Here is a 14,509-nt window from a genome sequence, read left to right as displayed (position 1 = left end):
TTGTTGAGAAAAATGTGCTGTCATTTTCCTTTCAGAACGTCAAAGGAGAAAGCTTTTGAATATCGAATCACGCGTTTAGTTCGAACATTTATTTTTAATTCCTGTGAATCTCCATGGAAGAAGTTTCTGTATACTTGAGTTTAAATATGAACTGGGGATGAACTTTCTGTTATCCATTTCAATTCACAACAGAACACTTTATCCGAGTAAACAAAGAATAACAATAATAAAATAGAAAGAAATAAAGTATTACAATTTATCTTTTTCTTTTACTTTGAATGGTTTTATTTTCTTGGCATTTCCTCTGCAAGTGCAATATAACGAGCTTGTGAGCATACATAGATGGAATATGACAGCACTCATTCAGTATCTATTTTATGATCATCAATGGAAGTAAATGGAACTCAAGTAAAACCTTGATTAACAATTGACCAATCACCTTTCTCAGCACTGTAGAATCTGTCTTATTATTACTACAGGCAACAATACAACAGGATCAAATTTGATCTTAAGTTAATCGGTTTCCTAATTGAATTGGTCACCTACAGTTCTGAACAAAATGTGATGAGAGTTAAAGCTCAAGAATAATAATAAACATATTAGTGTTTGATGTAGTGATGGAAACCTCAACAACTTCACAAGCATTTCAGCAATAGTCACAAAATATAGAGAAACTTTCACGAGAGCATTTGAAATCTATAAGCCAAATGATTAGCCAAGTCAATTCAGAGAACTTGAAGAAGTGACAAAGAAGCACGATGAACAATAAACACATTTAGCTCAGGTGCCGGTATCCTTTCAAAATTTGTATACAAGCATGAATCAGTCTCACATTGCATACATAATAACAGCAATATAAGGAAAAGTAAATAATCATTTCTAACCTGTTCGGTAAGCTGTGGTAAGATGTCTTTACATAAAATGAATCATCTCACGTAAAGGTAATAATCATCCATGGCTCCCTCTTCTCTATACATTAAAAATCATGGCTGAAGTATTTTGTGTTTTTTGAGTATCAAATTGCATTCTATCTGCTAAGAGGTTCAAGTTGCACTTCCATTGTTAACGATGATTGAGGCTCTGATTTTGTAGCAGTTCTGTCGCGATGCAATAAATCTACCGAATCATCTTCATCACTATTTCCCAGAACCCACTCACCTCTTAAAGAGTTCCTATCATTTTGTCTTTGCTTAACCTTGGAATACTCCAAGTACATAACTAGAAGTGAAAGTACCAAAACCCATAATATTAATGCCCAAGTAAGACCTTGAACATTCTCACTGCCGTATCGATGTGCCAAATGCTTCATTCCACTAATTAGTGCAGCAACTCCGACTACAACAGCAGACCTCCCTATGATAACATGAAAGTATTCCCAAATTATCCTTTTGGAAGACACTATCTCTCCATCTGCTGGTTTTTGGGGGCGAAGAGATGCATTTATCGGCTGCGCACATGCCAAGACGATCGCAGCTACACCAAATTTCACATGCACTATACTTAAATAAAAACCACGAAGCTCAGCAGCTGCAAATAGAAGACCAAGCAACATAATAGCGATTCCTGAGTACTGCAAATAGACATGTAACTGGTACCAGCCATCACCCTTTATCTGCTTCAAGTACCTTGCAGCCAATATTCCCCCAGGAAGCAGAATGCCCCAAGCCACAAACATCATGAAGCCATGAACAGCCAAAACAGGGCGCAGATCTTGCTCTGCCTCAGCCGACCCTCTCCACAAAAGAACTCTGACAGGCCGATTGCTTGTAGCAGAATGCATATTCTTTTCACTTAGATTATCCTCCGACCAACGGGCACCCATGGCCCAAATAACTTTTAAAGGAGTAGTTGGATCAATGATATTCTTGCACTCTATCTTTCCATCACATGAAGGAGACAGAGGACGAGTGAACTCAAATGTTATTATTCCATTTTCTTGACTGCACCGAACAATGGTCAAATTTTCGGACGTTGGGTGCACACCCATTGCATTTTTTCCATCAATCCAATAAGAGTTTACATGGCCTATTCCATTAGAATCAACCCAACCAACATACACGTAGCTGTTCATCATTCCACTTCCAAATCCAATTGCAACATATCCACTTTTCTTCTCACCACGAGCAGCGACAGATATTGAGCCTTCAGATAAAGTCCAGAAAAAAGAAACCTGTTGATCATCTAATAGAACATTGTTATTATACATGTCTGAAATACCACCATCAACTACCTGAACTTTCCAGCCCATCTTCTGCTCAAACAAGGAGTGGTAGTAAACTTGATCTGGTGTATTTCGATCAGGTGCCCATTTCAACTCTGTTGGACTAGCTGGGACACCCTCAAACTGAGGCCCACCAGCATAGATAACCTCAGTCATATTATGCAGTGTTGCATTACCACCAATGGGATTGGAAGTGATGTAAAGAGCCACATCATGGCCAGCTTGGATTGAGAAAGTAACTGGCACACCCCTTTCTACTCTCAGCAATGGAGCTTCCTTCTTGTTGATATAAAGCACTTTTGAAGGATTTGGAGGATTTGGGTAATGCAATGCTGGCCCTGACATAACAACAAGCGGAGTTTTTGCATCGGCGATGATAAGATCTTGATCCTCCTTATCTTCAGCATTCAGAGGTCCGAAGCAATCGTCCACCTCCTCAGATAAATTCAGTAGGAGATAATTGTAAGCTGTTTCTTGTGGACCACCATGATTCTGAGGAAGATAGTAAGGTCTGAGGGAATCCGGTGGCCTCAACAGACCTAATGCCCAAATCACAGTCATGTTCCCTGTGATATTCACAGGCACATCATATTTCTCATCAACAGAGGCTAGGGGACGCTTGTACCGGACAAAGGCCACCCCATCTCTCCGGTGGCCGTAAATCAACTCAGTATTGTTAACAAGTCCAACTGGATCCGATCCTTCATAGATTGTATCAGGGCAAACACCTTCAACCTTGCCATCCTTGCTAAGAAGGCACTCGCTAAATTGTGTAATATAGTAATCTTCAGCAAAGGGCATACCTTCTTCAGTAAATCCACCGACCGTAACATCTGCATTGAGCATATGCGACGGTGAACTAGGCTTCGCCCACCCGAAGCTCATATAGTATTCCGAGCCAATAGCTGCTTCCAGACCGATCTCGACGGAGTCCGATTCAGGGTAGAGCGTCCACCGAAGTCTGAATCTGGGGGATAAGGTTAGGCAGTTGTCGAACATGGTCGGCTGGCGGTGGATCTGGCTCTTGTTCTTCATCATCTCGATCGGAGAACCAGGAGCTGGCGCAGGGGCCGGGGAAAGTGCCGGGCTTGGGGCTGCGTCGGAGTCGGTCTCATTCTCGGAGGCGTTCACAAGGGCGACATGGCCGAAATCCGAAGCAGTGGACTGATCCCAGATGGCGAGGACCGCGATCCGGTCCCAGGAGACGTTGCTGGACAGCCTGACGGTGAGCGACTCGTTGCGGTAGGTGCGGTTGAGGTACATGTCGGAGATCGGAGACCCGAGCGTGAGATTAACGAAGTCGTCCCCGGCGGCGCCCCACCACCGGACCTGGCCGGAGCCGGCGAGCATGTCGAAGCCGCGGACGGAGAAGGAGCATGCGTCGACGATCCGGACGACGCCGCGGACCTGGTGCTGCACCATGGCGAGGTCGGCCTCGAAGCCGGCGAGCGTGACGTTGCTAGATCCGCATTCGTCGGCGGAAGAGGCAGCAGCGCCGGCGATGAGGAGGAACAGGAGGAGTATGATTGGGGGAGAATCCATGAGGGGGGAGGAGGAGGAGGAGCAGGATCCGCGAGATCCGATCAAGATGGACGAAGATGTGTAGGAGGAATTGGGAATAGGGTTAGGGTTTGATGGGGACGAGGTTCCCCCATGTAGTTGTTGGTGTTCGTGGGAACGACAAAGCCGAACTTGGTGGACGGTGATCCTGTGGAACCTTCCTTCTTCATTAATCATAATATTTCTCAATAAATGAACCTCACTGTATTTCTCGTTGATAAAAAAAAAATATATTTTAAGTTGCCTCGGGCTACAACGCAAAGGTAGACCGTAATTAATCATGGGCCGATTTTTAAACACTTATGTGTTGTAATCACGGGCTACAGCTTCATACGATCATCAATTTTTAAACACGATGCACCGTAGATTAGTTTTTCTCCGTGGGAAGAGGACCTATCAACGTAGAGGTTATCTTTTTACCATCCATAAAAATTTTTTTGAATTAAATATTTAAATTAATTTGAACAATGTGCTATTTATTCAAACATCTACTATTTAAATCTCAACTACAAGATACTATAAAATAATTTCCTCTGATAGATGAAAAAAATCTAATACATTGACTATTAAATATTGAATCAGATATATTTTAAAAGTAGTCTCCGAGGCATAGTTGAATTGGTTATGATATAGTAAACTTGTAAAAGTCCTAAATCCTAAATTCTAAATCTTGACGAAGCTGAGCAATACCCTCCTGCATCGTGATCAATTGCAGTTTCTCAATTTACCTCCTCACATGATGGTCGTACCTCCTCAGATGGTCGTGAGGCCGACCGTGTGGGGCCGTTAAGGTGACAGATTTCACTTTTTGCAGAAGATATACCTTAAAAGTACTCTCGATTTACCTCCTTACAGATGGTTGTGAGGCTGACCGTGTAGAACCGCTAAGGTAGCGGATTCCATCTTTTGCAGAAGATATACCTTAAAAGTATGTGAGAACTTTTTAAAGATTTGAATCACTTTCGGACATTTATTCAATAACAATATTTTATATTTATATTTTTTTATTTTTATTTAAGTTAAAATATTTAAATTTTTTTTTGAAATTTAGGAGGTAAATTATTATATTAAGTATAAAAAAATTTTAAAATAAAAAAAATTTAAATGCTCAAGTACATTGGATTGTTATCCTGCACATAGTATTCCCATACTCTATTAACAATTAAATATTTTTCATTTTAAATTTTTTTTTATTATCCTGATAAAATCTTAAATAATTTAATCGTAAATAAAATAAATAAAAATAATTATAAAATAATATTATTTCTATTTTAGATGTTCAAAATCTTTTTGTCGAATTATATCAAGTATTGTCTAAAATTAATTTTATAATTTTATTTGGGGAAGGTTATGTTGTGTTTAATTTATCGCACTCGAGGATATGCTTAATTTGGGCTTCGGCCCAATTTAGTTCATCAACGCGGCCCGATTTGGAATGTATATGATCGAGAACCGGAAGGGAAAATTGTCGCCTCTCTCTCTCTCTCTCACTTGACGCTCAAGGCGACGGCGAAGAATGGCGGTGCTCAACGACGGACTTGAACGATCATCGACGATCTCCTCCCTTGGTAACACCAACTTCCGATCGGAAATGGCAGGTTCTCGGATCATAGATCTGGTGTTTACTAACTTTTTCTTGCGTGGATCGTACTTCAACTTGCTCCAAGTTTGTATTTTTGTGAGTTCTTTTCACATTTTTCACTGGTTTTAGGGTTCACTGTCTTGCAGTTCTTTCGTTTCTGTATCTTCTGATTTCTCTGTCTCTCCTTTGTCGACTAAGGCGATGATGAGCTTGCCCGTTGTATTTTCTCTGAACCGATGGTGCCTCTCCCTCTGCTCTCTCTCTCTCTCTCTCTCTCTCTCTCTCTCTCTCTCTCGTTGTGTGTGTATATATATATATAATGATAAATCCTCAGTAATGATATATCTGGGATAGGACGCGGCATGGATGGCCTGCGTTTTGGTAGGCAACCGTCGCTTTGATCGGAAAGTAGACAGTCTCATGGGCGTGCCTGAGCCTCTTCTTTGCTGGAGAATCTCTTTCTACACGCGTTCGTTTCCTTTTCTTTTCGTTTTGGTTTTCTTCAATTTAGCTAGCTCTTCCTTTTTTTGAACCTTTCATCTTCTCAACGATCTTCTTCTGCCTGCGAATGGTTCTCTAATGTTTTCATCGCTGATGATTCTAATGGTTTTTTCCTTTGGTGAAGAACAGCGCAGTTTGAAAGATCCGACAAAATACATCACTGTGTTGTCAGGTGAGATGCTCGACATTACTTATTTTGAAGCCCCAAATGAGCAAAAGCACCAAGTGAAAGAAAAATAAAAAAGAGTAGGAGGCCCAGATTTCGCCCATGGTTGCAGCGGCTGTCATGGAGGCTCTCCGAGCTGATCCACCACGGCCTCCTCTTCCAGACGGAGACGGACAAATCGAATCCGCAGAAGTCTCAGTTCATCTCACAGACGAAGACGAAGCGGCAGCACGTCCCGAAATGCTCATTTTCCTGTTTTTCTTCCGTACCTCCTTTTATCTTTAGCGATGTATTTGGCTTCAGTGATATTCATGCCAAAATAATTTCCTCTACATGAGATTAAAATTCGTTCATAATTCTTGAATTTTCTTTTGAAAAAAAAAGAAACAGATAAATTAGATCCGAAGCACCAAATGGAGTTGCTTATCCTCAGATGATGTAACTGATTAACTACTGATAACACAAACAAGTCTCAATAATCGTAACAGTGATCACCTCATTTGGTGAGGAGCGAAGGGTGGTTTTACTTTTACCATTCCCCTTCGCTGTTTGCTAAAACCCTTTCTGTGGAAGAATGAGTGCTCATTAAGACTCTCGGGCCTTCGATGGGATTAATTCAGCAGCAACAAACGCGTTTCTGTTTTATGACAAATGGCATGGATTTACAATGCACAGGACATGTGACAGAGCCTCAAGGCAATGCTTCTTATCATGATTTTGATTTTTGTAACCATCATTCCCTAAGCATTCTTCACCTTCTCCTCAAACTTGCCTTGCATCGCACATTCTCCCTTCTCCTCTAACTTCCCTTCATCGCACATTTTCTTCTAAAGAGAATGATTTGCAACCAGAGCTTTTCGAGACATTCCACCAATTTTGCATTTGTATTCCCAGGTATTCTGTTGTTTTTTTAATCTCTTCCCATTTCATCAATGTTCCATCACTTTTGCATTTTTTTGTAAATTCTGGATCTAAGTAATGCAGAAGGAAGAGGTAACAAAGTTGAAGTTCATCTCTTTCTACACTCATAGTGATATAACTTGGTCTTTAACTGTTTTGAGAGTCGGAGTGAAGAAAAACAAAGACGAGCAAAAACTAAATTATGCATGTTTTCTGTGACTAAGTTGCAGGTAAGATAAGAGGAAGAAGTCTTAAATCTGCCAAATTTAGCAAGTAATGACTGACACTACGACATCACTCATAAGTCACTCCATCTGATAAATAACTTAAACAGCGTGTAAACAATGCAGGATTAATACCTCTTGTTGCCATCGGGAGCTAAGCAGTAGATCAGAAGGGCAATCACCTACTCCCACTAAACCTGATTGCAAACCATATGGCCACATTGGCATGCTCAAGAACAGCATCACTTCACCAGCTTTTGGCAATGCATTTGTACCTGACAATGATGCCCATCAGTGTGGATGCTTATGGATTATTCTGATGAACAATTTTGATGCCTTTTGTCGGTTTTGCCGACCACATACAGTAATCGGCACAGTGAGTTGAGTTACTCGACTACTGTCAGAGATATAATCATCTTCTAAGCATTTATTATGGCAGGTGATAAGTATAACATCAATCTCTGTTCTTCCACTTGAAAGTATTGTTGACATATCTCCAATGTTTATCATTGGTCTGATTAAGGTATTGCATTTTTTTTTTCAATTTCTTCTTCAGTCTATGATCTTATTTGTGATTTGTTGTGTTGCTTTCATGTCAAATCAGGCATTGCTTTCAGCTGTCTTCATGAATATCTATGTTGTGGGACTCAATCAATTGTTTGATGTGGAAATTGATAAGGTCAGTTCCAGGTTTCAGATACTTCTTGGTATATAAAGAATTTTAGAACAATGAAAGGAACATTTCTTATACTACGAATAATGTAATAACTTAGAACAGTTGATTTGTTGCAGGTCAATAAACCAAGCCTTCCACTAGCTTCAGGGGAATTCTCTTTAAAAACTGGAGCATTAATAGTAGTTCTTTTCTGCATTATGGTACACTACCAGAAAAAATTTAAGATTGTATTTTCATTCTTATGATAAACCACTAATACTCAGCAAAGCCCTAGAAGAGTTACTTTGACTATAATCAGAATCACATCATGTTACTTACAATCCATTCTTCTTTAACAGAGTTTTACTCTAGGAGTGAAATCTGGGTCCCTTCCCCTGCTAAGTGCTCTGCTAGTTAGCTTTTTCCTGGGAAGTGCATATTCCATCAATGTAAGAATTTACAAATGGTTAATCTGCCAAAAAACGAGCATCAACTATTTAATTGTGGTTTTAGACTCTGTTACGTCACTAATATTACATTATTTGATGGCTAGATGCAAAACAAATTTCAATCAACATAAGTTAACTACACTATCCTATCATTTACAGAGGGTAACTAGGCCACTATTGTGCTGAAACAGAAACAAGCAAGTAGAAGTAGAACTGCTTATCTATTTTCTATGGCTGACAAATATATGGTATTGTCTTCTTTCTATCTGACCATCTGCTTGACTTAACGCAGCATCCTTTGCTAAGATGGAAACGGCACGCATTTCTTGCTGCCTCTTGCATCATGTCTGTTAGGGCTATTGTGGTTCAGTTAGCCTTCTTCATACACATGCAGGTGAACTAACATAAAACCCTAAATTGCAAAGCATGAATATACTCAAAACTATGTAGATGTGAAATATTATCGATGCCCCCAAATTCCTTCTAAACTGCTATTACATTATCAATGCAGAAATATGTACTAGGAAGGCCAGTAGCTTTAACAAAGCCAGTGCTCTTTGCCACATCTTTCATGTGTCTCTTCTCAGCTGTTATAGCTTTGTTTAAGGTAAGTCCACAATCTATTCTTGACAAGGAAAACTAAAAGACAGTTTACTGTTGAGCTTCGGCTCAGCAATCATCATTCAAGTTGGTTTACTAGGTTGAATTAATGGTCTGCAATGAAGTATCACTATAAAACTATTAATAATTTGACTTGCAATCTAGTTCTGAAATTGATTTCATTGGGTTCTATGTCATTTTATCTGATCTGGCCTGAAACTGTCAGACTAATAGTATCAAAGGTTTTTCCCTAAAAGCACAATCCAGATTCCATAAAGAATTTGATTTTCTCTCTTTAAGAAAAACTGAAATTTTCTCTTTGCCTTCTTCCCTTTTGTTTAGTGGATTGATAAAATGCAGCACAGTCTATAACAACTAAGATGGGGTGTTTGTAGGATATCCCTGATGTTGAAGGGGATAGAGATTTCGGTATCCAGTCATTCAGTATTCGCTTGGGTCAAGAAAAAGTGAGTCGAAGTATTTATGCCTAACAATGATAGTTTAGTATTGATTCAACAAAACCTCTAAACTCATGTGGTTTTAATTCAGGTATTTTGGCTTTGCATCAAGCTACTATTAGCAGCATATTCTACAGCCATTTTGATTGGACTTTCATCATCAAACAAATACCAAGGCGCAGTTACTGTAAGATGTGCAACTCCAAATCCTGGACAACCATTTCTTTCTATCATCACAATGCTTATTTTTCATCCACAAGAAGTGAGATATTACTGACTTTTTATGCCATAGGTGTTCGGCCATGGTTTCCTTGCTTCTATACTTTGGCTCCGTGCCCAATCCACTGATAGCAAGAACAAGGAATCAATCACAACATTCTATATGTTCATTTGGAAGGCAAGTCATTTATAGAGTCCTGTCTAATACTCATAGATTCATGTTTGAATCAATGTTTGTTTATCAATAAATTATGTGAAACAATCACTCATAGCATGTCATGTCAGTATTTTGTTGTTCCTTTTTTACAACATCTACTAATTGCTTTTGCAGCTTTTCTATGCGGAATACTTCCTAATTCCCTTTGTACGATAAGCATGGAGAGTGAAGGTTTCAAGAAGCCTACCAAAAATACAGCCAGGAAGATGAGCATTCTCAAAGCTAACAATAAAAAGGTCGAAATCCATCTTTCAGGATTAGCAGAATTAAGAAAAAAGAAAAAGAGATGCTCTAAGAATAAACTTTGCAGGAAATACTATTAGTGTATAACCTTTAATGTTCATCCAAATGGAAGATGTCTAGAGTTTAATTCAGTGATTAAGTCAATTGGCAGTTTGGTGTCCTATATCTATTATGCACAAGAAGAAGTTCAAACCCAGAAAAGAATTTGTTATAAATAAAGCAAAAACATTGGCACGCATGATTAAGAAAATGGCTTTGAAATGTTGAATGCTTACAACGCTGGACGGCAGCCGATAGATGAGGATTGTTCTTCGGAAGCAATGGAATGCAATCACTGAGGCATTCCAACAAACACCATGGCTTCACGTCTGTCCACGGTTGTCTGCAAAACAACTGGCATAAATATCATAAGCACGCTTGAAATCCGCAGCGCTCACAGTCCACACATGGCCGGGAGAAGCCGCCGGCAGCCCCCCTTCTACCTCGTCGCACATCTCCTCCACCATGGCCGCTTCCCGAAGTTTCCCTTCTTTCCACAAGCTCTTAACGAGCAAAGCCTTGGTGGCGCCGTCGGGAGCGATGCCTGAGTACTGCATTTCCCTGAACAGCATCAATGCGAGTGCCGCCCTATCCTGTTTGCAGTAAGCTTGGATCAGGATCATGTACATGTAGGCGTCCGGCTCGAGCCCGCACTGCCTCACCATCCCGAACAGCTTGTGCACGCTCCTCAGGTCGCCGGCTCCGGCGAAGTACTGTATCAAGCCGGAGAAAGTTTGTACGTCGGGAAGGACGCCCTCCGCCATCATCTCTTCCATGAGGTCCAACGCATCGTTTCCTCGCCTACACTTGACCATGGTGCGGAGCAAGGACGAGCAGAGCAGCAAGCGCTGCGGCCCGGACAATGGTGCGCCGCCGCAGATCGAGTGAGCCTCGCGGAAGACCTCGATTGCCGCGTTGGCTTTCTTTGATAGGCCGTAGAAGTCGATGAGTAATCGGACGGTGGCGAAGGGGAGAGCGATACCCTCCGACTTCACCTTGGAGAGGAGACGGCGAACCAGCTCCGCGTGGCCGTGCCGGGCGAGGATGGAGACCATCCTTGAAACCGTCCGGCGGTCGTGCACGAAGTCGCCCGGTTGGTACGCTACCCAGCAGAAGAAGTCCCATGCCGTCTCGGGCTTCTTGAAGGCCCTGAGGAGCTTACAGACCAGTCGCGGCGTCCAGACCAGCCTCGCCGCCTCCAACTCAGCGACGTCGTCGGGGGTCCAGTCTTCCATAGCCCTTGCGAGAGCGATCGGATCCATCCATGGCTTCAACCGGATGCGATCGCCGTCGCCTTCATGCTCATCTTCCACTTCGCAATCGTCTTCTTCCTCACTGGATACGGCGATGTACTCGATTCGATCATTAGGGTACAATTCCTCGACGAACTCTTCCGTGCCCTCGATGGGTCCCACCGCGCGCATCTTTGCGATGGCGGCCCGCATCGCTCGGCCCGGAAGGATGCCGTCGGAGTTCATCTCCTTTACTAGCCGCTGAAACTCGTCGAACAGTCCGGCGGATGCGTACGCCTCCGCCAGCACCTCGTACTGCTTCGATGTGTGGGGGGTCCTCATCGAGGGCAGGAGGTAGAACACGACAGTGGCCTCCTCGAGATGCCCCGAGCGGACGAGATGGTGGATGATAATCGTGTAGGTGCGGGTGTTAGGGTTGGCCCCGTCGTGGATCATTTGGGAGAAGGTAGCGACTGCTGCAGAGTGATTCCCAGCGTCGGCATGGAGGCCCATGACGATGTTGTAGGACTCGGTGCATGGGTGGATACCGCGGCCGGAGCGGCGGTTGGGATCGGAGGAGGAGCGGATGGAAGACCATAGGTCGGAGACGGCGGGGAGGTCGCCAGCGGCGGCGAACCAGCGGAGGCGATCGAGAGGAGAAGGGGGGAGAGATGAGGGAAAGGATCCGGCGTCGGCGGCGTCAAGGAGGGACCGGAGGTCCGCGAGCCGGCGAGCGAGGGCGAGGCGCTTGGCGAGGGCGTGGAGAATCGGGGTGGAGGGAGAGGGGAGCGAGCGGAAGAGGGAGAGGGCGGATTCCGGTGAGGGGGCTGAGCGAAGGGCGTGAACGGCGACGAAGGAATCGAGGGGTTGGGGGAGATCTGTTGGTGGGTCGGGGGAGCGGAGGCGGAGGCGGAGGGCGTCGATGAGGCGGGCGCGTCGGAAGTAGAGGGACACCTGGCCGACGCTATCGGAAGGAGAAGAGGCCGAGTTGGAGAAGGGGCGGAGGGCGGCGGAGGCGGCGGCGGCGGATGACGAAGAGAAGAAGAGGCGGCGGCGGATGAAAAAGCAGCGCATCCCTTCCGTTGACTCTTTCCCTTTCAACCTGCCGGCGGATAAAAATCTCGTGGCCAGCCGACACAAAATTACCCACTAGACAGGACACACGTGGCCGCTGACTGGGCCAGATCACATTTATGGGCTCCAACAAGCCCATCAAGGAGAAAGGGACCACTTCAGGAAGCCATGACAGTATTACAACACTTTTATGTCTGATCCATTTGTTTTATTTTTTAATGTGTCCGTGTCTATTGTTAATTTTGAGATGAAAAAAAAAATATTTTACTAAACCGCATCAGATATTATCCAAATCACATATTCAATTTTCATAAAACTTAAATTCTCTACTATATTTATAAAATACTCCTCCTCTTTCTCTATAGATGGATAAGTCATTTCCATCAAAACTGACTGAAAGATCTATAAAATTTTAAATCGTTTCAAATCAAAAATTAATATATTTTTAAAAACTTCTTTCATGTATTTATGCCCTGAATTTGATAATGTAAATTCAGAATAATGAATTAAATTAAAAACATATTTTTAAATTTTTACTTTATCAATTTAAAATTTTACCGTTCTTAATTTACGTTATCAAATTTATATCTAAGGAGATAAATATATTTTAAAAAATTTTAGAAGTACATTATTTTTTATTTGAAGTGATCAGAGTTCTCTAAGTCTATTAATCAATCTTAGACAAAATTGATTGATATACTTATATTATTCAAAAATTTAAAAGTTTGATATTTTTCAAACAAAAAGAGTCTTAATAATTTATTAATAGTATTGGTTAGTCAGTATCATTATTCTAAATCTTATAATGAACTTATGATAAATTTTATCTAGTTTTATAAGTTTAAAATTTTATTTCTCTCAATTTATGTTTGAAAGTATATAAGTGATTGAATGTGTCACATTGGATGATATGTTTGGACTCAAATGATGTGTTTTGTTGTTGATGTGCGTAGGAGGACTTACCTCAAAATTGACGTAGAGGTCCAAGTCCAAGATAGGCTTTGTATTTTTTGATTCTAATAACTTTAATAATATTTAACTCTCAAAGTATATTTATATGAATATGTATCTTTTTTAAAAAAAAATTTATTTATTTTAATTTATGCTATCGGATTCAGATTTGAGTACATGAATATAGAGACTTTCAAGAATATATATTAATTTTGACTAATTGATTGCTCTTTAAATTCATCAGTCAATTTTTTAATAAAATTAATTCATATTTTTAGAATTAGTAGAGTTTTAAAAATCTTTATGATATTGGTTAGTAAGAATCATTATCCTATACTTTATAATGAATTTTGATAAATTTTATTAAATTTTTATAAATTATTATTTTCAATTGACACTATCAAATTTAGATTTGATTGCATAAATATATTAAAGAGATTTATTTGATTTGAAGTGATTTGAAATGTTCACGATCTATTAGTCAAATGAAAATGAAACTAAGGAATATTTTAGAAATTCAATAAAATGTCGAAAAAACAACAAACAAAAAGTTGATATTCCCAAAGATGGTTTACAGTTAGATTCATATTGATCAACAGTTTAACGGTTTCCTCAAATACACGTTATAAACTCAAAACAAACACATGAGACAAATCCCGCGGGGCCCTCCTCGACGAGTCTGATTATTAGGCCGCTTTCTTCTCCGCATATTTTGCGTCGGTGTCCATAATAAGACAAGAGCTACCAGAAGGACGCGTGTCATTGGTCAATCTAGCGTGCTTTACTGTGCGTAAATCGTTTCGAGCTCGCTCTGTGATTCGGCTATTTTCCTGGTTGATGTTGCGCGCCGGACAGGATTATAGAGGCGGAATCAGCGTACTCCCGACGTGGCCGCCGATCCGCCGTCGGCGACAGTACGGACGGCCGCAATGATTGTGCTTGCGTGATGCTGACGTAATGCTTCCCAAACTATTGGGATATTTTTTGGTTTGAACCTGCTGTTTTGTGTAATTGTGCAATTTACGGAAACGCCTATTTAATTTTCACCAGTGCCAAAACTTCTCATTTCCAATTATATTTTTTCTATTTCATATTTTGCTCTCAAGTTGTTTAAAAATAAAATTGCTATAATTTTATCATTTAAATTTATATGTGAATTCATTTATCCTAAATAAATCTCTTTTACTGAGTGCCAATTTGCAAAAAGTAAATTAATAA

The 14,509-nt window shown here is 41.1% G+C and overlaps 3 protein-coding genes across 10 annotated transcripts; 1 reads left to right on the top strand and 2 right to left on the bottom strand.

Annotated features, from left to right (window-relative positions):
• Positions 1–752: 752 nt before the first annotated feature.
• Positions 753–3,915, bottom strand: LOC141823389 (cytochrome b561, DM13 and DOMON domain-containing protein At5g54830-like). The gene has a single exon (XM_074710669.1). It carries the CDS (start codon positions 3,761–3,763, stop codon positions 1,028–1,030), a length of 2,736 nt encoding a protein of 911 aa, XP_074566770.1. The 5' UTR covers positions 3,764–3,915; the 3' UTR covers positions 753–1,027.
• A 1,382-nt stretch (positions 3,916–5,297) lies between these two features.
• LOC141823682 (homogentisate geranylgeranyltransferase, chloroplastic-like) lies at positions 5,298–9,908 on the top strand. Its single transcript, XM_074710949.1, has 12 exons — positions 5,298–5,379; positions 7,265–7,530; positions 7,594–7,677; positions 7,759–7,833; positions 7,947–8,030; positions 8,169–8,258; positions 8,551–8,652; positions 8,770–8,865; positions 9,254–9,325; positions 9,408–9,503; positions 9,609–9,713; positions 9,867–9,908. The coding sequence occupies exons 1-12, from the start codon at positions 5,298–5,300 to the stop codon at positions 9,906–9,908; spliced, it is 1,194 nt and encodes a 397-aa protein (XP_074567050.1).
• On the bottom strand, positions 6,257–12,340 carry LOC141823559 (pentatricopeptide repeat-containing protein At5g66631). 8 transcript variants are annotated; one of them, XR_012601413.1, is made up of 4 exons: positions 10,271–12,340; positions 8,149–8,234; positions 7,290–7,429; positions 6,257–6,327 (listed from the first exon to the last, which is right to left on the bottom strand). XR_012601413.1 is itself a non-coding variant. In XM_074710863.1 (1 exon), exon 1 carries the CDS (start codon positions 12,338–12,340, stop codon positions 10,358–10,360), a length of 1,983 nt encoding a protein of 660 aa, XP_074566964.1. In that variant the 3' UTR covers positions 10,237–10,357. The 8 variants fall into 8 exon arrangements, 1 of the variants encoding a protein (XP_074566964.1); XR_012601414.1 differs by having other exon boundaries at positions 6,315–6,359; XR_012601412.1 differs by lacking the exon at positions 6,257–6,327 and having other exon boundaries at positions 7,059–7,429; positions 8,149–8,281.
• Positions 12,341–14,509: the final 2,169 nt, after the last annotated feature.

This window comes from Curcuma longa, chromosome 3 (assembly GCF_044706935.1).
Source record: "Curcuma longa cultivar G26 ecotype Majalengka, Jawa Barat chromosome 3, ITB_CL_G26_1.1, whole genome shotgun sequence".
In the NCBI taxonomy this organism is placed as follows: Eukaryota; Viridiplantae; Streptophyta; class Magnoliopsida; order Zingiberales; family Zingiberaceae; genus Curcuma; species Curcuma longa.
This window is presented reverse-complemented; position numbering and strand designations above follow the sequence as displayed.